The 20,478-nt window shown below is 32.1% G+C and overlaps 1 protein-coding gene across 2 annotated transcripts in view; it reads left to right on the top strand.

Annotated features, from left to right (window-relative positions):
• Cap-D2 (CAP-D2 condensin subunit) overlaps nt 1-20,478 on the top strand; it is a 329,802-nt gene that overhangs the window by 138,095 nt on the left and 171,229 nt on the right. For both annotated transcript variants that reach the window (XM_072526074.1, XM_072526073.1), the window contains exon 8: nt 8,515-8,665. In XM_072526074.1, coding sequence (XP_072382175.1) covers nt 8,515-8,665 — 151 coding nt within the window. The remainder of the gene's footprint in view (nt 1-8,514; nt 8,666-20,478) is intronic.

Below are 20,478 nucleotides of genomic sequence, written 5' to 3'. Positions count from 1 at the left end.
CAATTTGGACGAATCAGCGTCAACGGTCAACGAATACGAGTTATATAGCATAAAACATAATCCTACCTTGGTACAAACGTCAATGAAAATACTGACCATTTCCTAGAAATCAGATGTAGGATAGAGACAGCAAGATCTGCATTTCAAAAAATGGCTAAGATATTTAAATGTCATGATTTATCAATACCCATAAAAATCAAGTTACTACGATGTTCCTGCTATATCATCGAATCCTAAAGATATACCGACCACGTTACTAATGAGAACGTTTTATTAGGAATGCAAAACCAAAATAGGTTATCTCGGTTATCACTTCATGAGGAACAACGAAAGATATAGATTGCTGCAACTAATTTTACAGGAAAAGTAGAAGGAAAACGGGGCCAAACAAGGCGAAGGATTTCCTGGCTAAAGAATCTACGTGCGTGGTTCAACACACCAACCAAAGCAAAAAAAAGCAAAGTACAGATTGCCATGATGGCGGTAAACATCCGAAACGGACAAGCCCTATAAGAAAAAGATATTTATTCCTTATATTTATTAATATTGTTCTGAAGCTATTTTCTTGTGGTATTTTATGTAATTTATTCTTTTGTTTGGGAATAAAGCCACAATTTAAGTTTGAAATTAAATTTATATCAAAATACAAAACATTAATCCGAAGTGGAAGTCGAAACGTCAAATAAATTTAATTTTCAACTTAAATTGTGGCTTTATTCCCAAATAAAAGAGTAAACTTATTTATTAAAATAAATGAATAAAAGCATACTTACTTGCAGAATTAAGCCAAAAATACAATGAACACACAGGTACAATACTACAGTTTTAAGTCTAAATTAACACTATATAAACAAATTTATCCACAGTTTAAATTAACACTATAAACAATATTTATCAACACAGTTTCAATATACGAAGTATACAGGGTGTTTCAAAAAGGTATGTCATCAATTAAATCACGCATTCCGAGGACAAAAATTAATTGATTGAATCCAACTTACCTTAGTACAAAAGTGTACACAAAAAAGTTACAGCCCTTTGAAGTTACAAAATAAAAATCGTTTTTTTGCATTATCTCCTAAACCTACTTGACATTTTGTAATAAAAATAGACACGTTACTTTCTTGTTCTGAAAACATTTTTCATAAAAAAGAAACAACAAAATCTAAGCGCACATAAAAATTTTAAGGGGGTGTGCAGACCTAAATCCCCCAAATTTTTGAGTACGTTCAAATCAAATGCTTTTTGTGGCATCATTAGTTTAACACATTAGTTTTTAAGTTTTTTGGCCTCTTATCACTTTTTTCAAAAAACAGTTTTTATTGAGTTACGGCCCTTTTCATTAACCGTTAAAAAATTACGTGCAACTAAATAAATGGCTTAAATGAATTAACAAGTACAAAAAATGTCTATAACCTCTATAAATATGATATTACAATAAATGTTCAAAATGAACTGCCTGCAAAGGTACTCCCGGACTTATTGCAATATTCACTTCTTCCAAATACTCTTGTAAATCGTTTGCCAAGAACAAAGACTTACGTGAGGAACATTTAGTTGAGCAGCTATTACCCTTGTACTTGTTCCAAGGACTTCTTCAATGATTTCTAAAATGTCTTCATCAGTTGCATCCATTATTGGACGACCACCATTGCCAGCAACTTGCGGTTGGAATGTACCCGGAACTGTTTGTAATTATTGTATCCGTAGAAACTAATTGTTATTTTATGGCCAACTAGGAAAAAACTTGTTTTTCGAAAAAGTGATAAGAGGAAAAAAAGTTTTAAAAATAATGTGTTAACCTTAATATGCCACAAAATTCATTTGAACGTACTCAGAAGTTTGGGGGGATTTAGAGCTGCACCCCTTTAAAATTTTTCTCCGCTTAGATTTTGTTGTTTCTTTTGTATGAAAAATACTTTCAGAACAAGAAAGTAACGTGTCCATTTTTATTACAAAATGTCAAGTAGTTTAGAAGATAATGCAAAAAAACAATTCAATTCAACTTCAAAGGACTGTAACTTTTTTTGTGTACACTTTTGTACTAAGGTAAGTTGGATACAATCAATTTATTTTTGTCCCCGGAATGCGTGATTTAATTTATGACATACCTTTTTGAAACACCCTGTATAACAGTAAGTCGGTTCGTCACTGTTAAAATTGAAGAACGTGGCCATTTAATTTCTAACCAATTACAAAATTCGGGATTGCTACGACGACATTGCCACACACACCGACCGCGTGTACTGACAACTCATGTTGAAACCGGATGAACTGTAGTCTATGTAGTTATGACATACCTTTTTGAAACACCCTGTATAACAGTAAGTCGGTTCGTCACTGTTAAAATTGAAGAACGTGACCATTTAATTTTTAACCAATTACAAAATTCGGGATTGCTATGACGACATTGCCACACACACCGACCGCGTGTACCGACAACTCATGTTGAAACCGGATGAACTGTAGTCTATCTGGTTCCTGACTACTTTCTCCGATGTATCTGCGGGCGATCACCATGTATACAGTCGTCTGTTTGTTAACTTGAAAAATGTGTTTGTAATAATCAAGTTCTGCTCTTGACAGAATTGTAACAGACGGTCTCCTCTCTCTTTTCGATTTCCCAGACCATAGTTTCCTATACACTTTCCGCTTTGTCCCTTTCCAATCTTTGCATTGAGATCACCTGGGACTATCGTGATTTCTCTTGTTTTCGTTATTCTAAGTGCCTCTTTGATATCTCGGTAAAATAATTCCACTTCTTCTTATGCTCCGTCGGCATTCGCCGTAGGAGCATAAACTTATATTGTGTGGATTACAGGAGATTAAATGATGTTACGGTCAAGGATAGTTATCCATTGCCAGGTATTGATGACACCGTAGATGCTGTGACTGAAAGGAAAGGTTTTCAACATTAGATTTGACTCGATATGACAAACGAGCTAACTCACCGGGTTCAAGAAAGGAGATTTGGTGTGGTTTTATAATCCAGTACGTTATAAGGGGCGATGTTCAAAGCTACAGAAGTCATGGGAAGGTCCGTCCATGGCAGCCCGAATCAATATTGTTGCTAACGAATCATACGACCAAGAACAAAAATGAAGATCGTACATCTGCATCGGTTGGCCCCGTATCGAGGAGACAGTGGACTGGCAGTGGCGCCAGTCTAAAGGAGGGGGCAATGTTACGACTGACAATCGAGTTTTGGTATTTGGAATCACTTAAACCAGAAGTATCATGGGATGACATTTTTATAGACTGTACTCGAGGACAGTCGAGGGTCGAAATGGTTTGTCAAAATAATTAATTTTTTTAAGGTCAGTTAGTTAGTTCAGAATTTTATACATTTTTAATAAAGTTTGAATTCGTGATCCACGTGTTTCAAGAAAACCACGATATAATATGATTCTTCAAATGGACTAAAAACCGACACTGTTAACCTCTTAAGGAAGCTTAATCTGAGAGAAGTGACTGACTGGTGCAAAATTTAAGAAAGGAAAGCTTATTGGAATGGGGAATATCACAGGTTCGTAGTAACTAAGTGAAAGAACAAACTCGGCTATTCTACTCAGCTTGTGCGGAGTAGAAAGCATACTGTTGAAACGATAGACGTCCATCAAAGGGGAGGAATAGTTTAAAAGCCATTTGTCGACTACAATAAGAAGAAATATTTATAGATATACTTATCCGCCCAATTTAAGTCCTACTCTACAGCATTACGAATATCAGTGAAATGGTATTCTAATATAGCGATTGAGATCTTTCTAGAGTCAGTTGTTGTCAACGCCTATATAATTCATCAAAAAGTAATTAACACTAAAATATATATATATATATATATATATATATATATATATATATATATATATATATATATATATATATATATATATTGATTGTAACGAACGTGCTCAAAGATATTTTAAATTTTAACATGCATTTTATTAAATGTACAGTGTCATCAACAATAATGTTATTTTAGTATTAATTTTATTTATGTGTATAATCTTTCAATTTCTGTAAGTATTGTAAATCTAAGTGTACGTCAGTGTTTTGAAATGTTTGTTTTTTACAGTTACTCCCGATGAAGCCATCAAATAAATGGCGAAATATTGAGATTTAGAAAAAACAAAGATTTTTTATTTAATAGACCACATACCCGATATTTCTAACATAGTTATATATATATATATATATATATATATATATATATATATATATATATCAAATCTTTTAAGGAATGTTTGTTAACTGATAGATTTCTCTAGATTAACTAGTCCAGAGCAGCAGATATAACGTGCTCTTGAAGCTCACCATCTAGAGGAATTGCGTAGTTCTTCCAGAAGAAGATGTGTCACATGTTATGAAAAAATTCATCAGAGAATGATAAAAAGTTTGCACAGACAAAAACTCCCTTTTCTCATTTCAGGTGCATTCATTGCAATAAATTATATTGTATTACGTGCGTTTGCGAGGTTCATACATGTAATCTATAGACATGTTTACACAAATATATTTTTTAATTTATTTCGTAGGGAAGAAATATGTTTTGTCAATTTTAAAGGACATTTACTGATCTTTTGCATTAAAAAATATACAATTGTTTAAGTTATAAACTTTTTTAACCTACCGAATAATATATTGCTTTATTGCTAGACACTAATATCGTTAAATGCAGCCTAAGAATAGAAAAGGATTCACCAAGCCACTAAGAAAACGTATTCCATGTAAATGAAAAGGTATTATGAACCACAGTTGTATCACGCAGCCTAAAATATACCAAGACTTGAGATGCAACGGTGCTTCTCATGATGTCAATAAGTTCAGTGTATAAGATGCAAACTTATTTCTCGTTGTAATTAACGTGTTATGTTGAGAATTTTTCGTAATCATAGAATTATTAATTTCTCAACTTTAAGACCTAATTCCAAATAAAAACATATTCAACGACACACTCCATAACTACTGCACCTTTCGAACACACATCAAATAGATTCTTCAGAATTCATATTAATACGGCATATTTTGCGTTAAAAGAAGGGCTGTTTTTCTAAAAGGAAGTCGTCTGTTATAACCGGTCATACTACAGCTAGTCGGCTTATTGTTCATCTTCTATTCCCTCACGATATTCATTCCAGTATTCTGGAACCCTGTACCAGTGTATAAAGGTCTAGTGGATGGGTACCATATATTTTTCGAGTCACTTGGTTGTCTCCAAAAAGTATTTGCCGCCTGCGATCTAATACCTCGTAGTGATGAAATACCAAATGAGTAGCTTAACGCGGAACATGCGTAGCTGTTTAGTGCCTTAAACAAATTTTTACTGTTAAGGTGTATGAATGAAGCAGCTGTTTTACCCTTCGTATAAATTCAGTAGTTATCTTAGTTTTCATTTGCTTATGGTCAATCTTCTGTGCTTGCTTTATTCCGAGGTATATATACATATCATTTTCACCCATGGCCTCGATGTTTTGGTTATTTTGCATATCGAATCCGCATTTGATTATATTTAAGACGCGGCACTTATCAAAACCGAAGTGCATACTAATATCATTAGAGGAATTTTCTACTGTTTTCAGCAGCTCATCCAGGTGGCTTCGAGTGGAAGCCAATAGTTTTAAATCAACCATATACAAGAGATGATTAAGTTTTGCCATAACAGTAGTGTTATTTTTTATGCTAAAACCTGTGTCAGTTCAGTTCAGTAGCTGGGATAAGGGGTTCATCGCTGGATGAACACTATGAATAAAACCACAGTGGACTTAACGAATCTCCTTGGAATAAGCCCAGGTGATTGCAATATTTTCAGTTTCGATATTGTTTTCACCAGGTATTTGGAGGTGAATTTTTGTCTTCCAATCAGACAATACATGTTTTAAAAAGGTCACTATGTTATCTTCGACTTTATATATTTTTAATATATCTATAAGCCATTCATGCGACACTTAATTAAATGCTTTCTTGTAGTCGGTGAAAGCAGTAAAGAGATTCCTTTTTTTTGCTATATGCTTGGTTAGAAATGACAGAGTCGATGATAAGTTATTCTCTGTTGAGACTCTATGATATTGTTTAGAACACAGTGTTGGTAGATACGCTGGGCTACACAGGTTGTGACCAATTTATACAGAGTTGGAAGACAAGTAATTGGGCGATACTTGGTTGGATCTTGGGTGTTATTTTGATCCTTTGGTATTAAATAAGTCCCTAGGTTAGGAAAGATGGTATTTCCTGCGGATGAGAACTAGTGTGATTCATTAATGCTGATAAGCACTCATGAATACTTCGGAACTTCTTAAGCCAGAAGTTTTGAACGCCGTCTGGTCCAGGAGATTTTCAGTTATGAAGCTCTTTGATAATATTTGAAACTTCTTCAGTAGTGAAGGGTTCGTAGAGAGCAGTAACGTAGTGTTGGCAGTTGTGCGTCGTATCTTCGATCCATCCAGCATTGGTCTTAAGAGCGGCTGGTGTGGAAAATTAATTTCCCCAAACTCATGAATTTCTTCTAGTCTTGAGTACGATTTATTGGCACTTTCTGCTGTAGAATTGAGTTTCCTATAGAACGTCTTCTCGGCATTCTCAAAGTGAGAATCATATTGCGAGTGTCTTGTGGTGGCTAACATTTTCAGCTTTTCTTTTTACTTTTCTACTTGTTGTACCTCGAACATATTGTAACCTGTGATTTGACTAATGTCCCTACCCAATGATTCAATTTTCCTTAGTAGCCGTTTTCCCGAAGTGTAACTCTGTTATCTGTCCTTCCGATATTAGTACTCCGTCGTATTCTGATCTTAATGTCCATAACATTAGTAATTGCTGATGCTACACAGTAAATCAGCGTATGCATATATTCCAATGTATAGACCTCTACGACAAAATTGGACAGGACTTCAGTGTTCAGGACAAATTGTAACAGCGTACCTAGTTTCTTACAAGAGTTTACCCTTGGTAGCGGTTGTCTGCTAAGTGGGTTTGTTCCATTACTCTTGTACGACGCGCACCATTTAGTTAACCAAGCTATCGCGCAACTCGTTGTTGTCCTGCTGTGTATTATCAGGTTGAGTTTCTTGTATGGCAACCTCAGGAATCGGTTCTTGTATTTCATTAGGGGCTTGATTTCCAACTAATGCTTGATTATGAATCTCCCGTGCGACTTCGTTTATGATGGTATTGCGTCTAGTCTCTGGGATGAGATTATTTTTAATAATTACCAGGTATTGATCTGCTACTCGTTGTTCAGATACTAGCATTTCTGGGTACTCTCTGCAAAATTTGGCATACAAATTTTGTCGATAGCCGATCGTTTCTTGACCGAGGTTTGTCACCGTATAATTAAAAGCGCAAAACATTTTCATTCATGGACACAGTCCATTTCATGCGCTGCCTCGGTCGTCCCGCTTGAGTGAGTGCTGGTTGATGTTCCAGCTCAGCACCTTCCGCGAGTGGAGCTCTTGTCGTTGTCTGGGTCGCTTGTGGCTGTTGTTCTTGTTGGGTTTTAACTGATTCTATGACAGGGGCCCGCCTCTTCAACACCTTGCCACCGACGTGCCGTATGCTATCACGTCCAGCGCCAGCTCCAGACATGCCCTAGCGGTCCACAGGCAGCGACTCTAAACATAAATCAATATTCTCATAAAACAATACTTAAAAAATATATTTAATTGACTAAATTAAAAATACTAAAAACAATTATATATATTTTTAGTATGCCCCTGTCACGAAAAATACACTTAATACACCCCTTAAAATAATTTTTTTTAATTATTTTACATGCATGATTGAATTATGAAATAAAAAAAAATGGTCATTTAAAATTATTGAAATTTAATGAATTTTGGTCATCCCTTTATGACGGTTTCATAATTTAATTCATAACTTGATTGGACTCTTAAAAAATCAGCTCTAATGGTGAAGTGCTTTTCAATTTCAGTAAAAAAAAACATAAACGAAACATAAAAAACCTTATTTACTCAAAGAATTCATCACATCATTGTAATGTGACATTTATTCATCAAATACTGACAATGAAACTGGATGAATAACAGATAAAACATTCGATAAATAATATAACTAACTACCACCTCGCAGAGACATAACTGAATTAATGTTGAACTTCCGATCGTTTCGCCGGTCGAAAGAGTCCGTTAATTCGAAGCAAAAATACGTAATTCGTGCATAGATTTTATAACACTTTTATTGTGGATCAAAGCTTTAATACAATTATTGTTTCTAAATTATTAAAAATGTTCGAATTTTTGTGTAATATTGAAATAAAAATAAACATAGTTACAATTTTTTAAAAATATTTGTACACTTCATTCGAACTTTTATAGAAAAATGTAAAATATCATATATTTTCATTCAATTAATATGCACAGTATTCAATGTACATATTTGCCTCAATTTTAGTTCTAATCTTTTTGAAAGAAAAGTAACAATATGGAGCTTATTTTTTGAACTTAGTATGTTCAATAAATTGTTTAAATATTTGCTTAATTATTTATATGTTTGGAACAGAAAACGATGACGAAAATGAAGAACAAGATAAGATTCCTCTAGATAAGGTAGAGGAGGTAATCAGACTCTACCTATATGACTCTAAATTCAAAGATGCTATTCAGGTTTCTAAATCGGCACTTAAAGACCATAAGTTTTTGGAGAAGTTCAAGTAAGTATATAGCATGAAATATAATTAAAATATATAGCCCAAACGGGGAACACAAAATTCATAGTCTTCACGTAACAAAGTAATATCTAGAGGTTTTAAATCATAGAGAATCTAAAAATCGTAAATATACAATCGTATATGATTAGATCTGCATTAGATAAATAACGTAGCCGAAAAATTGCTTTTATCTGACCTGGTGTTTTCCAGTTCCTTTTCGGAGAATCTATCACGAAAGGATCTGTAAGATGAAAAACCTTTAATTTTGTTTTGTGAACTTTAAAATTGGTAAATAAATATTCGTCACTTTTCTTTATACCTATATATATATATATATATATATATATATATATATATATATATATATATATATTTATAAATATATATATATATATATATATATATATATATATATATTTATAAATATATATATATATATATATATATATATGTATTTATATATATATATAATATATATATATATATATATATATATATATATATATATATATATATATATATATATATACAGAGTGGTCCTTAAGTAATTGTACAAAAAGAAACCGTAGATTCTACACTTAAAATATTACGATTTAAGCTAAATTGCTTTAATAAAATGTTGATATTAAGAAAGATACAGGGTGTTAAAGTGGAGATTTAAAATTTTAATTTTTGCTATAACTTTTATGTTTGTGAACGTTTATGTATCAAAATTCATAACTGGGTACTATTTAACATCATAAATTATAATTTGATGCATGCTTTACTGTAGCTAATAGAGGGCGCCACATATGCCACATATGTGGCATACATTTGCACTTAACATTTTTGCTCTTTAAGTTACCGGTGTTTGTGATATAAAATATTAAAGACACATTGTTTTAACAAAAAAAAGGTATACTTGTTAATAACTTCAAAACTCAACAGTTTTCGAGATAATCGCATTTTACAAATCAACTACATAGTTCATATTTAACGCAATTACTCCAAGCAACGAAAGAATATTAGACAAAAACATCAATACCTCTGGATTTTGGTATAAAATGCATTTAATAAAGTTAATAGTTAACGAAATATTAAATAAAATAAATATATTAGCAGGATAGAATAGTAGGATTTGACAAAATAACAGAATAATTGGATTTTACATCAAACATTTTACGTTTTGTATTAAATTAAAGTCATAATCAAAATATTTTATTTATAAACAAAATTAAGAAATAGTTAAACTTAATAACATTAAACTTTTTGTCAAAGTAAGTGTTCGTATGTCCAACATTTTCTTTAATTCATTTGTCAAAACATTTCATAAAAGATCGTCTCATATTAAATAGCATCATTGGTTCTAAAGAAACTGCTGCAGTATTTGTAATAAGTATTATAAGTATAATATATAATAAACATAATTTAATAATAAAGTATTCGTTTGGGATTTTTATGAATTAAATAATTATATTAATATCTCACCACATGACCAAGGAATATGACTACCACGAACAATCCAACGTTCAGGAAAGTTGTATTTAATTATGTTCTCACTGCACTTTTCTTTATAATGTGGTGGTGTACCAATTAATAAAATCATTTTATAAAATAAATCTCACCATTCAAATTACAAGGTAATTCGCATATCCATAAAAAAGAATTACAAATGGTACCAAACCATAGGATATGCATTTTAAACATGAATTTTAAATAAACGTATGGTTTGGAATAATTGGTAATTATTTTTTACGGACATGCGAATTGCCTTGTAATTTGAATGGTGAGATTTATTTACATTTTTTATTATCCTACTATCCTACTATTCTATCCTGCTAATATATTTATTTTATTTAATATTTCGTTAACTATTAACTTTATTAAATGCATTTTATACCAAAATCCAGAGGTATTGATGTTTTTGTCTAATATTCTTTCGTTGTTTGGAGTAATTGCGTTAAATATGAACTATGTAGTTGATTTGTAAAATGCGATTATCTCGAAAACTGTTGAGTTTTGAAGTTATTAACAAGTATACCTTTTTTTTGTTAAAACAATGTGTCTTTAATATTTTATATCACAAACACCGGTAACTTAAAGAGCAAAAAAGTTAAGTGCAAATGTATGCCACATATGTGGCGCCCTCTATCAGCTACATTAAAGCGTGCATCAAATTATAATTTATGATGTTCAATAGTACCCAGTTATAAATTTTTAGACATAAATGTTCACAAACATAAAAGTTATAGCGAAAATTAAAATTTTAAATTTCCAATTTAACTCCCTGTATCTTTCTTAATATCAACATTTTATTAAAGCAATTTGGCTTAAATCGTAATATTTTCAAGTGTAGAATCTACAGTTTCTTTTTGTACAATTACTTAAGGACCACCCTGTATATATACAGTGTGACCCATTTAGATTGGAAACGCCTCTATAAAATTTGAAGTTGTTAACTGATTTTAACCAAATTTTTTTTAATGTCATGTAATAAAAGGTCTATTGCAGGACAAAATATGGAATATTTATTTAAATTTTCAGGGCAGTCTACGATACTTTTTCTTCGTCGAAAATGGAGAAATTGTATTAGCGATTTTTTTATTAAAAAAATTTCTACGCCACTGGATTAAGAGTGGCTTCAAATAGTTATGACAAAAATTTCATTAAAATATATTTATTAATAACGAAGTTATGACAACTTAAAATTTTAAAACTCACTAAGCTACGAGTCAAAAAAGAACACCCTGTATCAACAGATAACCATAAAACTAATTATTTTTCAAATAATTTTAATAATAAAAGACAAAATAATAGACAAAAAAATTTTTAAAATAGCATAAAAATTTAATGCAAGTAACGCACTTGCATTATTATTAACTTTACATGCTACAACTTAAATCTCAGTTGCCATGACAACGATATTACTGTTTAACATTATTTGTGCATACAAATTTCAGTGCTAGCATAAATTTATGCATAATATCTGCAACAATATTTACTTCACATTCTTTTAATAATATTTTGTGTCATGGTTGCAAGATTAAGTTTGATAGAAAAAAATTGAAATTATACGTCTTTTGGGAGATAACGATAGAAGTGCCAGGGAAGTTTGTATAATATTTAATGACAGACATGTGAATCGTCCTAATATTAGCTGCGGTACGGTAAACAAAATTAATAGAATATTTAATGAATATGGTGCAGTATCAGAACTAATTTTAAAAAATAAACAGTTACAAAGAAGAAGAGGAAATGATCAAATCATTTTAGATCATTTCAGAAATAACCCTAATGCCAGTTTAAGGAATGCCAGTTTATATTTGAATGTGCCTCGAGAGAGTATTTTGCGATGTCTTAAAAACGTGTTGTTTACCGACGAAGCCACAGAAGCCACGATCATCACAGAATTGTCGCTATTGGACAGCAGATAATCCTCATTGGGTAATAAACTGTAAAAGCCAGTATTCTCAAAAAATCAATGTGGTGTGTGGTATACTGAACGAGCAAGTATACTGAACGAGCGAGTTATTGGTCCTTTCTTTTTTTGAAGAAAACTTGAACTCACAGAACTTTTTATAATTTTTAAACACCGACTTGTGGGATGCTATTCATGAGCTCTCAATTAATGAACGATTAAATTTGTGTATCCAGTTAGATGGGTGTTAAGTTCATTACGCCAGAACCGTGAAGCAATGGCTAAATGAAAATTTTCCGAACCGTTGGATAGGCTGGGGTAGTCCGTTGATAGATTGGCCACCCAGATCTCCAGATCTCACAATTTTGGACTTCTTTCTCTGGGGAGTTACCTAACAAAAAGTTTACCAAACCCGTGCAAGAGACGTAAACGAACTTCGTGCAAGAATTCGACAGGCATGTGCAGTAATTACTCCCTAACAACTAAGAAATGTAATTAGGAATATTCATAAACGCTACGACAAATGTATCCAATTAGATGGTGGACTGGTAGAGGCAACTAGGATTTAAACTAAAATTATGTTTCCATGTTTCTGTTAATACAGAGTGTTTTTTTTAGTGAGTTTTAAAATTTTAAGTTGTCCTAAATTTGTTATTAATAAATATATCTTAATGCAATTTTTGTCATAGCTATTTGAAACCACTCTAAATCCAGTGGCGTAGAAATTTTTTTAATAAAATAATCGCTAATACAAATTCTCCATTTTCGACGAAGAAAAAGTATCGTAGAATGCCCTGAAAATTTAACTAAATATTTCATATTTTGTCCCGCAATAGACCTTTTATTACATGACATTAAAAAAAAATTTGGTTAAAATCGGTTAACAACTTCAAATTTTATAGAGGTGTTTCCAATCTAAATGGGTCACACTGTATATACAGGGTGGTCCGTAAGTAATTGTACAAACAGAAACCGTAGATTGTGAACTTTAAAATATTACGATTTAAGCCAAATTGCTTTAATAAAAAGTTGATATTAAGAAAGATACAGGGTGTTAAAGTGGAAATTTAAAATTTTTTTTTTCGCTATAACTTTTGGTTTGTAAATATTTTTGGACCAAAATTTACAGTTGGATGCTTTTAAGAAGGGTAAATTATAATTTTATACTTACTTTAATGTAACTAATAGAGTGCGCCACATATGCCATATGTGTGGTATAGATTTGCACTTAACTTTTTTGCTCTTTAAGTTAGCTTTATTTGTGTTAAAAAATATTAAAGATACATTATTTTTACAAAGAAAAGGTATACTTGTTAGTAATCTGAAAATGCAACTGTTTTCGAGATAAATGCATTTTATAAGTCAGCTGCACAATAATTCTTAGTTTGATATTTGTGCCGTAAAGCCCTGAATACCTGTAGATAAGCATAATTCATAGTTTATTCTTATTTAAACAACTCAAAGATGATAATGTAACATCACAAAATGCTTTGTTATGGGTGCTAAATGTTTTATTGGAGAAAAGATATTTCATCTGCTTCTTTAGGTATCGTGCCCGTATTCAGACGTTGGCCGTCATCATGTTTACAATTTCCCTTTGCTATCGCTTCTTAAGTTTCTATAATGGCGTTGTATTACTTTTTCTCTATTGTAAAATGCTAAAAACCCAAAATATATTGTTTATGCAACATGGTACACCACCACATTCTAGAGAGAATGTGGAGAATAGAGGCAGTTAGAACATACTTAAATACAACTTTTCTGAACGTTGGATTGGTCGTGGTAGTCATATTCCTTGGCAATGTGGTGAGATATTGATATAATTATTTAATTCATAAAAAATCCGAAAAGAATACTTATTGTTCATTACGTAAATTGTTTACTCATTTTATTAGGACAAATAGAAACTAGAGCACAGGTATTGAATAACACATGTGTCCTGTTTCATAATACTTTTCTACAAATCTAACCTGAAAGAATCGTTGTTCTAATAACCGATATTGCTATAAATATAGTTAACACATAGGCAATTTAGTTCATCATAATATTAGTTCGTTAGTAAATCATAATAGTCCATTGGTTCGAGATGTAATTATAGTTACTCGTAAGCTGTAACGTAAACATATAAATAAGTAATGTCATCGATAGGTTATTCCGTGTGTGTGTGTGTATAAGTAACCAATGAACGAGATACATCACAGTTTAATAAATTATTTAACTTCTGCGACAAATAAGATGTAGTTCCATAATATACCATAAGGTTTGGATATTGTAATGTAAACAGCAAGGAAATAAAGAAGGAAAAATTAAGGGACAATTAGCCTAGTAAAGAGTAATAATTATTTAAGAAATTATTATATATTCCAAATTAATAAAGAATAAATTCGACACAGTTTAACGTATACATTTCAAATTAAAAACAAAACAATTGACCCAGTTTAACACAAGCCTGAATGTTTAAAAAATTACGACACTTAGACCTTGTTGGAAATTAATACAAGGTACGAATTGTTAAACAAGTGAGAAGAATTGAGCTGACTAAGAAGTTTTTACATAGCGTGATCCAGTTTAACACATGGACGTGACAAAAAAGAATCTAAGGTACAAGATGGCGATACATAAAAAACGGAATGAAGTGGGTCAGACAGTCCAGTAAGAGCGCGGCGCCCGGAGAGTGGCCCCACGCCAGGGCGGACTAGAGTGGGAAGTGGTCACGCCAGACGCTCCACGTCATAGTGTGGAGATCGGACGATACGCAGACAGTGGACGCGTTATTGAACTCGACGGGATAGTGTGACATATAAGTGTCGGCAACTGGAGATTCGAAGGTCCGCAATCTCAATTCCCTGTAGGACTGGAGGCGTATTCCCTAGCTAGAGCCTAGATACGCGAAGGTAACTAATATCTATATACTAACCCAAGGTATATCTAATAATACGGAATTGTCCGACCTTTAATTCCTTGCTTGTCTCTTCTCGTCTCCCTTCGCGCCTGATCAAACATTTTGGTCCTAACTGATATTTTGTAGTGTACAGTATAGTTAATACACCTTAAACTCGAAATTTGTTTTTGTTATTCCTAGCCGTTACAGGTCGAGACTAGAAGAGATACACATTTCGCTTATGCAGTGCTCCGGCTTCTAACGTAAGCCCATAGCCTCTCACTCTTTGCAGGACCTGAGACCGAGAAGTCCTTAATTCCCTTCCTTTCCAGAAAGATTTCCCTACCCTCTTGTAAATCCGCGAGGGCGGAACCAGTCAGTCCAGACTAGTGGAACCAGTAAGCCTTGCCCCGCTCGCAGGGATAAGTATCCCCTAAGAATTGTAGAGGCATTGATAAGGACATTGAGACAGACGTCTTCTACAATGGTGACAGCCTTTATCAGAGTGGGTTTATTCGACTCATCTACAGCTTCAATCCTAAATTATCACGCTTAACCCCCCCAATGTTATTAGAATATGTATCCAAAATATTACATTCATCCATTATACATTATAGCCACCACGTAGCCCCGAATTTAATCCGCTTGATTTTGGAGTATGGGGCGCATTAAAACAACGTGTCTATAAGAATCCCATAAACATTCACAACCAACTATGGGAAGAAATAAATACTGCAGCAGTTACTTTATTTTATTTAGTTTAACTATTTCTTAATTTGGTTTGTAAACAAAATGTTTTGATTATGACTTTAATTTAACATAAAACGTAAAATGTTTGATGTAAAATCCTATTATTCTGTTATTTTGTCAAATCCTATTATTAAGTATCCTGCTGATATATTTATTTTATTTAATATTTCGTTAACTTTTAACTTTAGTTAAAGGTATTTTATACCAAAATTCAGAAGTATTAATGTTTTTGTCTATTTTTTCTTCGTTGCCTGGAGTAATTGCCTTAGATCAGAATTATGCAGCTGATTTTTAAAATGCGATTATCTCGAAAACTGTTGAGTTTTGAAGTTATTAACAAGTATACGTTTTTTTTTTGTTAAAATATTGTATCTTTAATATTTTCTATCCTAAATACAGGTAACTTAAAGAGCAAAAAAGTTAAGTGCAAATTTATACCACATATGTGGCATAAGTGGCGCCCCCTATCAGTTACATCAAAGTGTGCATCAAATTATAATTTCTCATATTTAATAGTACCCAGTTGTAAATTTTTGTACATAAATGTTTACAAATGTGAAAGTTATAGCGAAAAATAAAATTTTAAGTTTGCACTTTAACACCCTGTATCTTTCTTAATATCAATATTTTATTAAAGCAATTTAGCTTAAATCGTAATATTTTAAAGTGTAGAATCTACTGTTTCTTTTTGTACAATTACTTAAGGACAGAATATATTATAATATATATATATATATGTATATATTTATATATATATATATATATATATATATATATATATATATATATAATATATATATATATATATATATATATATATATATATATATATATATATATATATATATATATATATATATATATATATATATATATATCTACGGCATTAAGTGAACTCCGCCCATGTTAAAATTGAGGTTCAATTGAGCTCCGTGGTCAAGTGGATACCGATATACGGAGCTCACTTGACAATTCCGTAATATTGGTTCAGTCGATTCATCAACATGTAGAGTTTAATAATTTATAAAAAATTTTTGGAGCCCGTAAATACCCCTGTATCATAAATGTATATCGCTTAGTTCACGTGTATATATTATAGGGGTCGTTCAGCTCTTCTTCATTGTATATTTGAACCATACGTTTATCGGTTTAAGTAAGCTCTGAGAGTTTGGCAACTGTGCGATGATACCGTATATTTTCAACATACACCCTGAACGGTTTATATGGGCTCCTTATTTTTATCTACTTTTTGTAGACAGTGGAATGTCATACGCATTAACATGTCTGTAACAGAGGATATCTTATTACCTGGCATAACTACGTACTAAAATGTAACTGGTTCTTTAAAAAACAGGTATGTAGATACAAAAGGATTTGGGCTTATTATTGAATGGAATGTTCGCTTGCATAAAATTTTATTTTTTCTGTATTTTTAAAGATGTTGTTTTTTTATTTAATATAATTCTATTAGTTCAATGCCGAACTTGATGTTTTTTTTAATTACAGAAATTTCGTAATATATTTTGTTTACGTGAATATGTCTTTGTACATTTTATGTAAGCATCTGATTAATAAAAACTACTTTTATTTCATCCAATCTTCTGCGATATATTGTATGAAGCTTTTTTAATATTTTAGTTCTGGTCTTTGTGTTAAACTATTTGTGTACTACATATGATATCTCGATAGAAGGTTATCTCAAAATAAATATGGTTAAGTGCTACAATAGATATTTTTGTGTTAAAATGGGGAGTAGTGTGCACAAGAAGAAAGAATGGTTAATTTGTCTAACAAGGTATATTCGGCAGCAGAAGCATATAGTGCAAGCGTCTATGTTTTAAGGGCGGAAGGACGTGCGCCTCATTTTTACCTGACAAGCTTGTGAAGAATATTATTTCTGGTCCTCAATTTACCTTTTAGTTTTAAACAATAATCTGTGACTGGCCCGGTGTGATACAAACTATTTTCAAGTAATTTATAGGAAGTCTACAGTTCAACGATTTTATGACAAGATTGGATGTTCTGTTTTGTGAAAACGTCTATGTTGGGGAAATTGAAGGAGCACCCACGAGTTTTTCAGGGGTTTTGGCTGAAAATTTATTCATAGTTTATTTTTATTGTGCAATAATAGGTGTCTCGTCTATATAATAGAAGTCCTAGTATCTACCGGTATGGATCGTTTAGGTGCCTTTATGCTACCCCAAGCGAGACCGTTCTTCATCTGCTATTCTTACCATTGAGTGATACAAAAAATATTCTCTTATGTTGGCATACGCAGACAATGTAAGTGAGCTTGTTATCTAAGGGGATATCATATAGTTTTTGGAAAAATATTCTGTAATTTAAGGTGTCGTAAGCGGCATTTAGATTGAAAAATACCACCCCTGATACCGGATATTTTTCGTACCCGTCTTTTTTTTGCCAGGTTTAACAAGGTAACAACTTTGGCTTGTCTCTAAACTTTGGGTATCTCCATAATTTAAATACAGTTGTTCATCATCCGAATAAGCCATTGTAGAGTGTTTTTGGTCCAGGTTTCGTAATAAGCTTTGTGCTCAGATTCTCAATGTCGGTAGTTGTATTATTTTTCATTAAATATGTAGATGGTGGATCCAAGCTCAAAATCGTTAAAAGGTTCTCTCGGCTGACTGGTTTTGTCCTTTCTTACTTTGATTTATTATTTGCTTCTTTTCCGACAGAAATAGCATGTCTATATCTATGATGTGGTTTTCAGCGATCAGCTATATACCAAATACCCTAGGTTAGGCCCTATATGGGGCAAAATCATATTAAAGGGGTGACTGAAGAATTAGCCGATTAATTAATTAATCATTACCCGGGGTATGCCCGATTGCGGTGATCTTATTAGTACTGCAATCTTCCTTAAGGCTCGTTCTTTGAATCCAATAAGTAATGCCTAATCTTCTACTTTTTATTAAAAATTTAAATTTTACATGCCGTGTATTACTTTTTGACGATATTTCGAATCAGATTTGTATAGTAATAATTTTAGGTATTAAAGAGCCTCTTTGTGAAAAATAAATAAGTTTGTGATATCGGTCGCAACTCATATCTAGATAATAACAAAATAAACAGTTAAAATAAGTGTAAACAATTTTAACTACATATATCGGCGCCACTGTTCAGGTGATGGGTTTATCACAGATTATCAAAGATTACATTTTAATTCAATGTTCTATTTACGTATTTTCAATATTAAAAAAGTGGGAAAAGACATGTTTATGCTTTTATTTTTTAAATCTATTCTATTTTCTTTTTAGAGTTCCGTCTTTTTTGAACGACCTGTGTTCCTCTACTATTCTACATTAATATGACTGATTCATTATTTTCTCTAAACACTCTGTCCTCTGCTATTCTACATTAATATGACTGATTTATTTTATTTTTCTTGCAGCAATTTTAATGTTTATCCTGTGTATCTTCTTCTTCTTCTTCTTTTTATATAGACATGACTGTCATTTTTCAATGTGCCTCCAGTAAGTTGCCGTTCCATCGTTTTCGTGATCTTCCTACTGATCGTCTTGTTAACCGTCTCTTGCGTCTTTACTACTCTATTGTTGTCATTCGGCTTATATGATCGTTCCATTCTACTCTTCTATTTCTTAACCAGTTCTTGATGTTCTCCATCTTGCATCTACGTCGTATATCTGTACTTCTAGCTCTGTCCCATAGTGTCTTACCATCAATTTTTCTAAGTGTTTTCATCTCTGCTGTTCTAATATCCTTTTGTCCTCTCTGTTTCAGGTCTTGTTTCTGCCGCGTATGTCATTGGTCTGATGACTGTTTTGTAAATTCTGCTTTTCGTTTCTTTCCCGATAGTTTTATTGCTTCATATTGTTTCATTTAGGCAGCCTGCGGCTCTGTTTGCTCTATTCACTGGATCTTCCACTTCAGTTTCGAGCTTTCCGTAGCTAGATAATGTGATGGCTAGATATTTCAACTCCATCACTTGTTCTATTATCTGACCTTCCAGCTCCAATTAACATCTTAGTAAATTTGCTGTTGTAACCATGAATTTTGTCTCTTTTGGGGAAATTAACATGTTAAATTTTCTGGCAGTTATATGAAATTGGTGTAGCATACGTTGTAAATCATCTTCATTTTGAAAGATTAGTATTGCATCGTTTGCACAGCAGATTATTTTAATTTGCTTTTCTTCCATTTGGTATCTTTTTTTAGTTCTTACTTTTTTATTATTTCATCCACAATCAGGTTGAACAATAGAGGACTCAGGAAATATCCCTGTCTTATCCCATTGTCAGCTTTATTAGGGTCGGTTGGTTCTTCTTCTACTTTTACTTTTATTGTGTTATTTTGGTATATATTTTCGGTCGTTTTGATTTTTCTAGAGGTATCTCTCTTGCGTACATAAGTGGATAACGTTTTTTAATTTGTGTTTCTTCTGCATATCATTGTTTCTTCTGTGTATTAAAAGTTAAATTTTGCTTATTATTAAGATTCTCTTAACGTGTTTATTAATTGTCTTGTTTCTGCACTACGAATATATGTGTATCATGATAGATTGTAATGCATATTTCATTTGCGTTTGCCAATTACTTTGTCACTCCTCAGCGATAGGTCTTTTTTTCTCATCAATAACCTTATCTTATCCTCGCTCGATACAGCTATTCTAAGATATTTATATTTCACTATATGCTCTATCATTTGGTTTTTATCTCAAATTTGCACCTGTGACGAAATTTATAATACATATCTAATATCTGGTGCTTTCATATGAAACTGGAATAAAACACTTGGTAGATAATA

This window comes from Diabrotica undecimpunctata, chromosome 3 (assembly GCF_040954645.1).
Source record: "Diabrotica undecimpunctata isolate CICGRU chromosome 3, icDiaUnde3, whole genome shotgun sequence".
In the NCBI taxonomy this organism is placed as follows: domain Eukaryota; kingdom Metazoa; phylum Arthropoda; class Insecta; order Coleoptera; family Chrysomelidae; genus Diabrotica; species Diabrotica undecimpunctata.
This window is presented reverse-complemented; position numbering and strand designations above follow the sequence as displayed.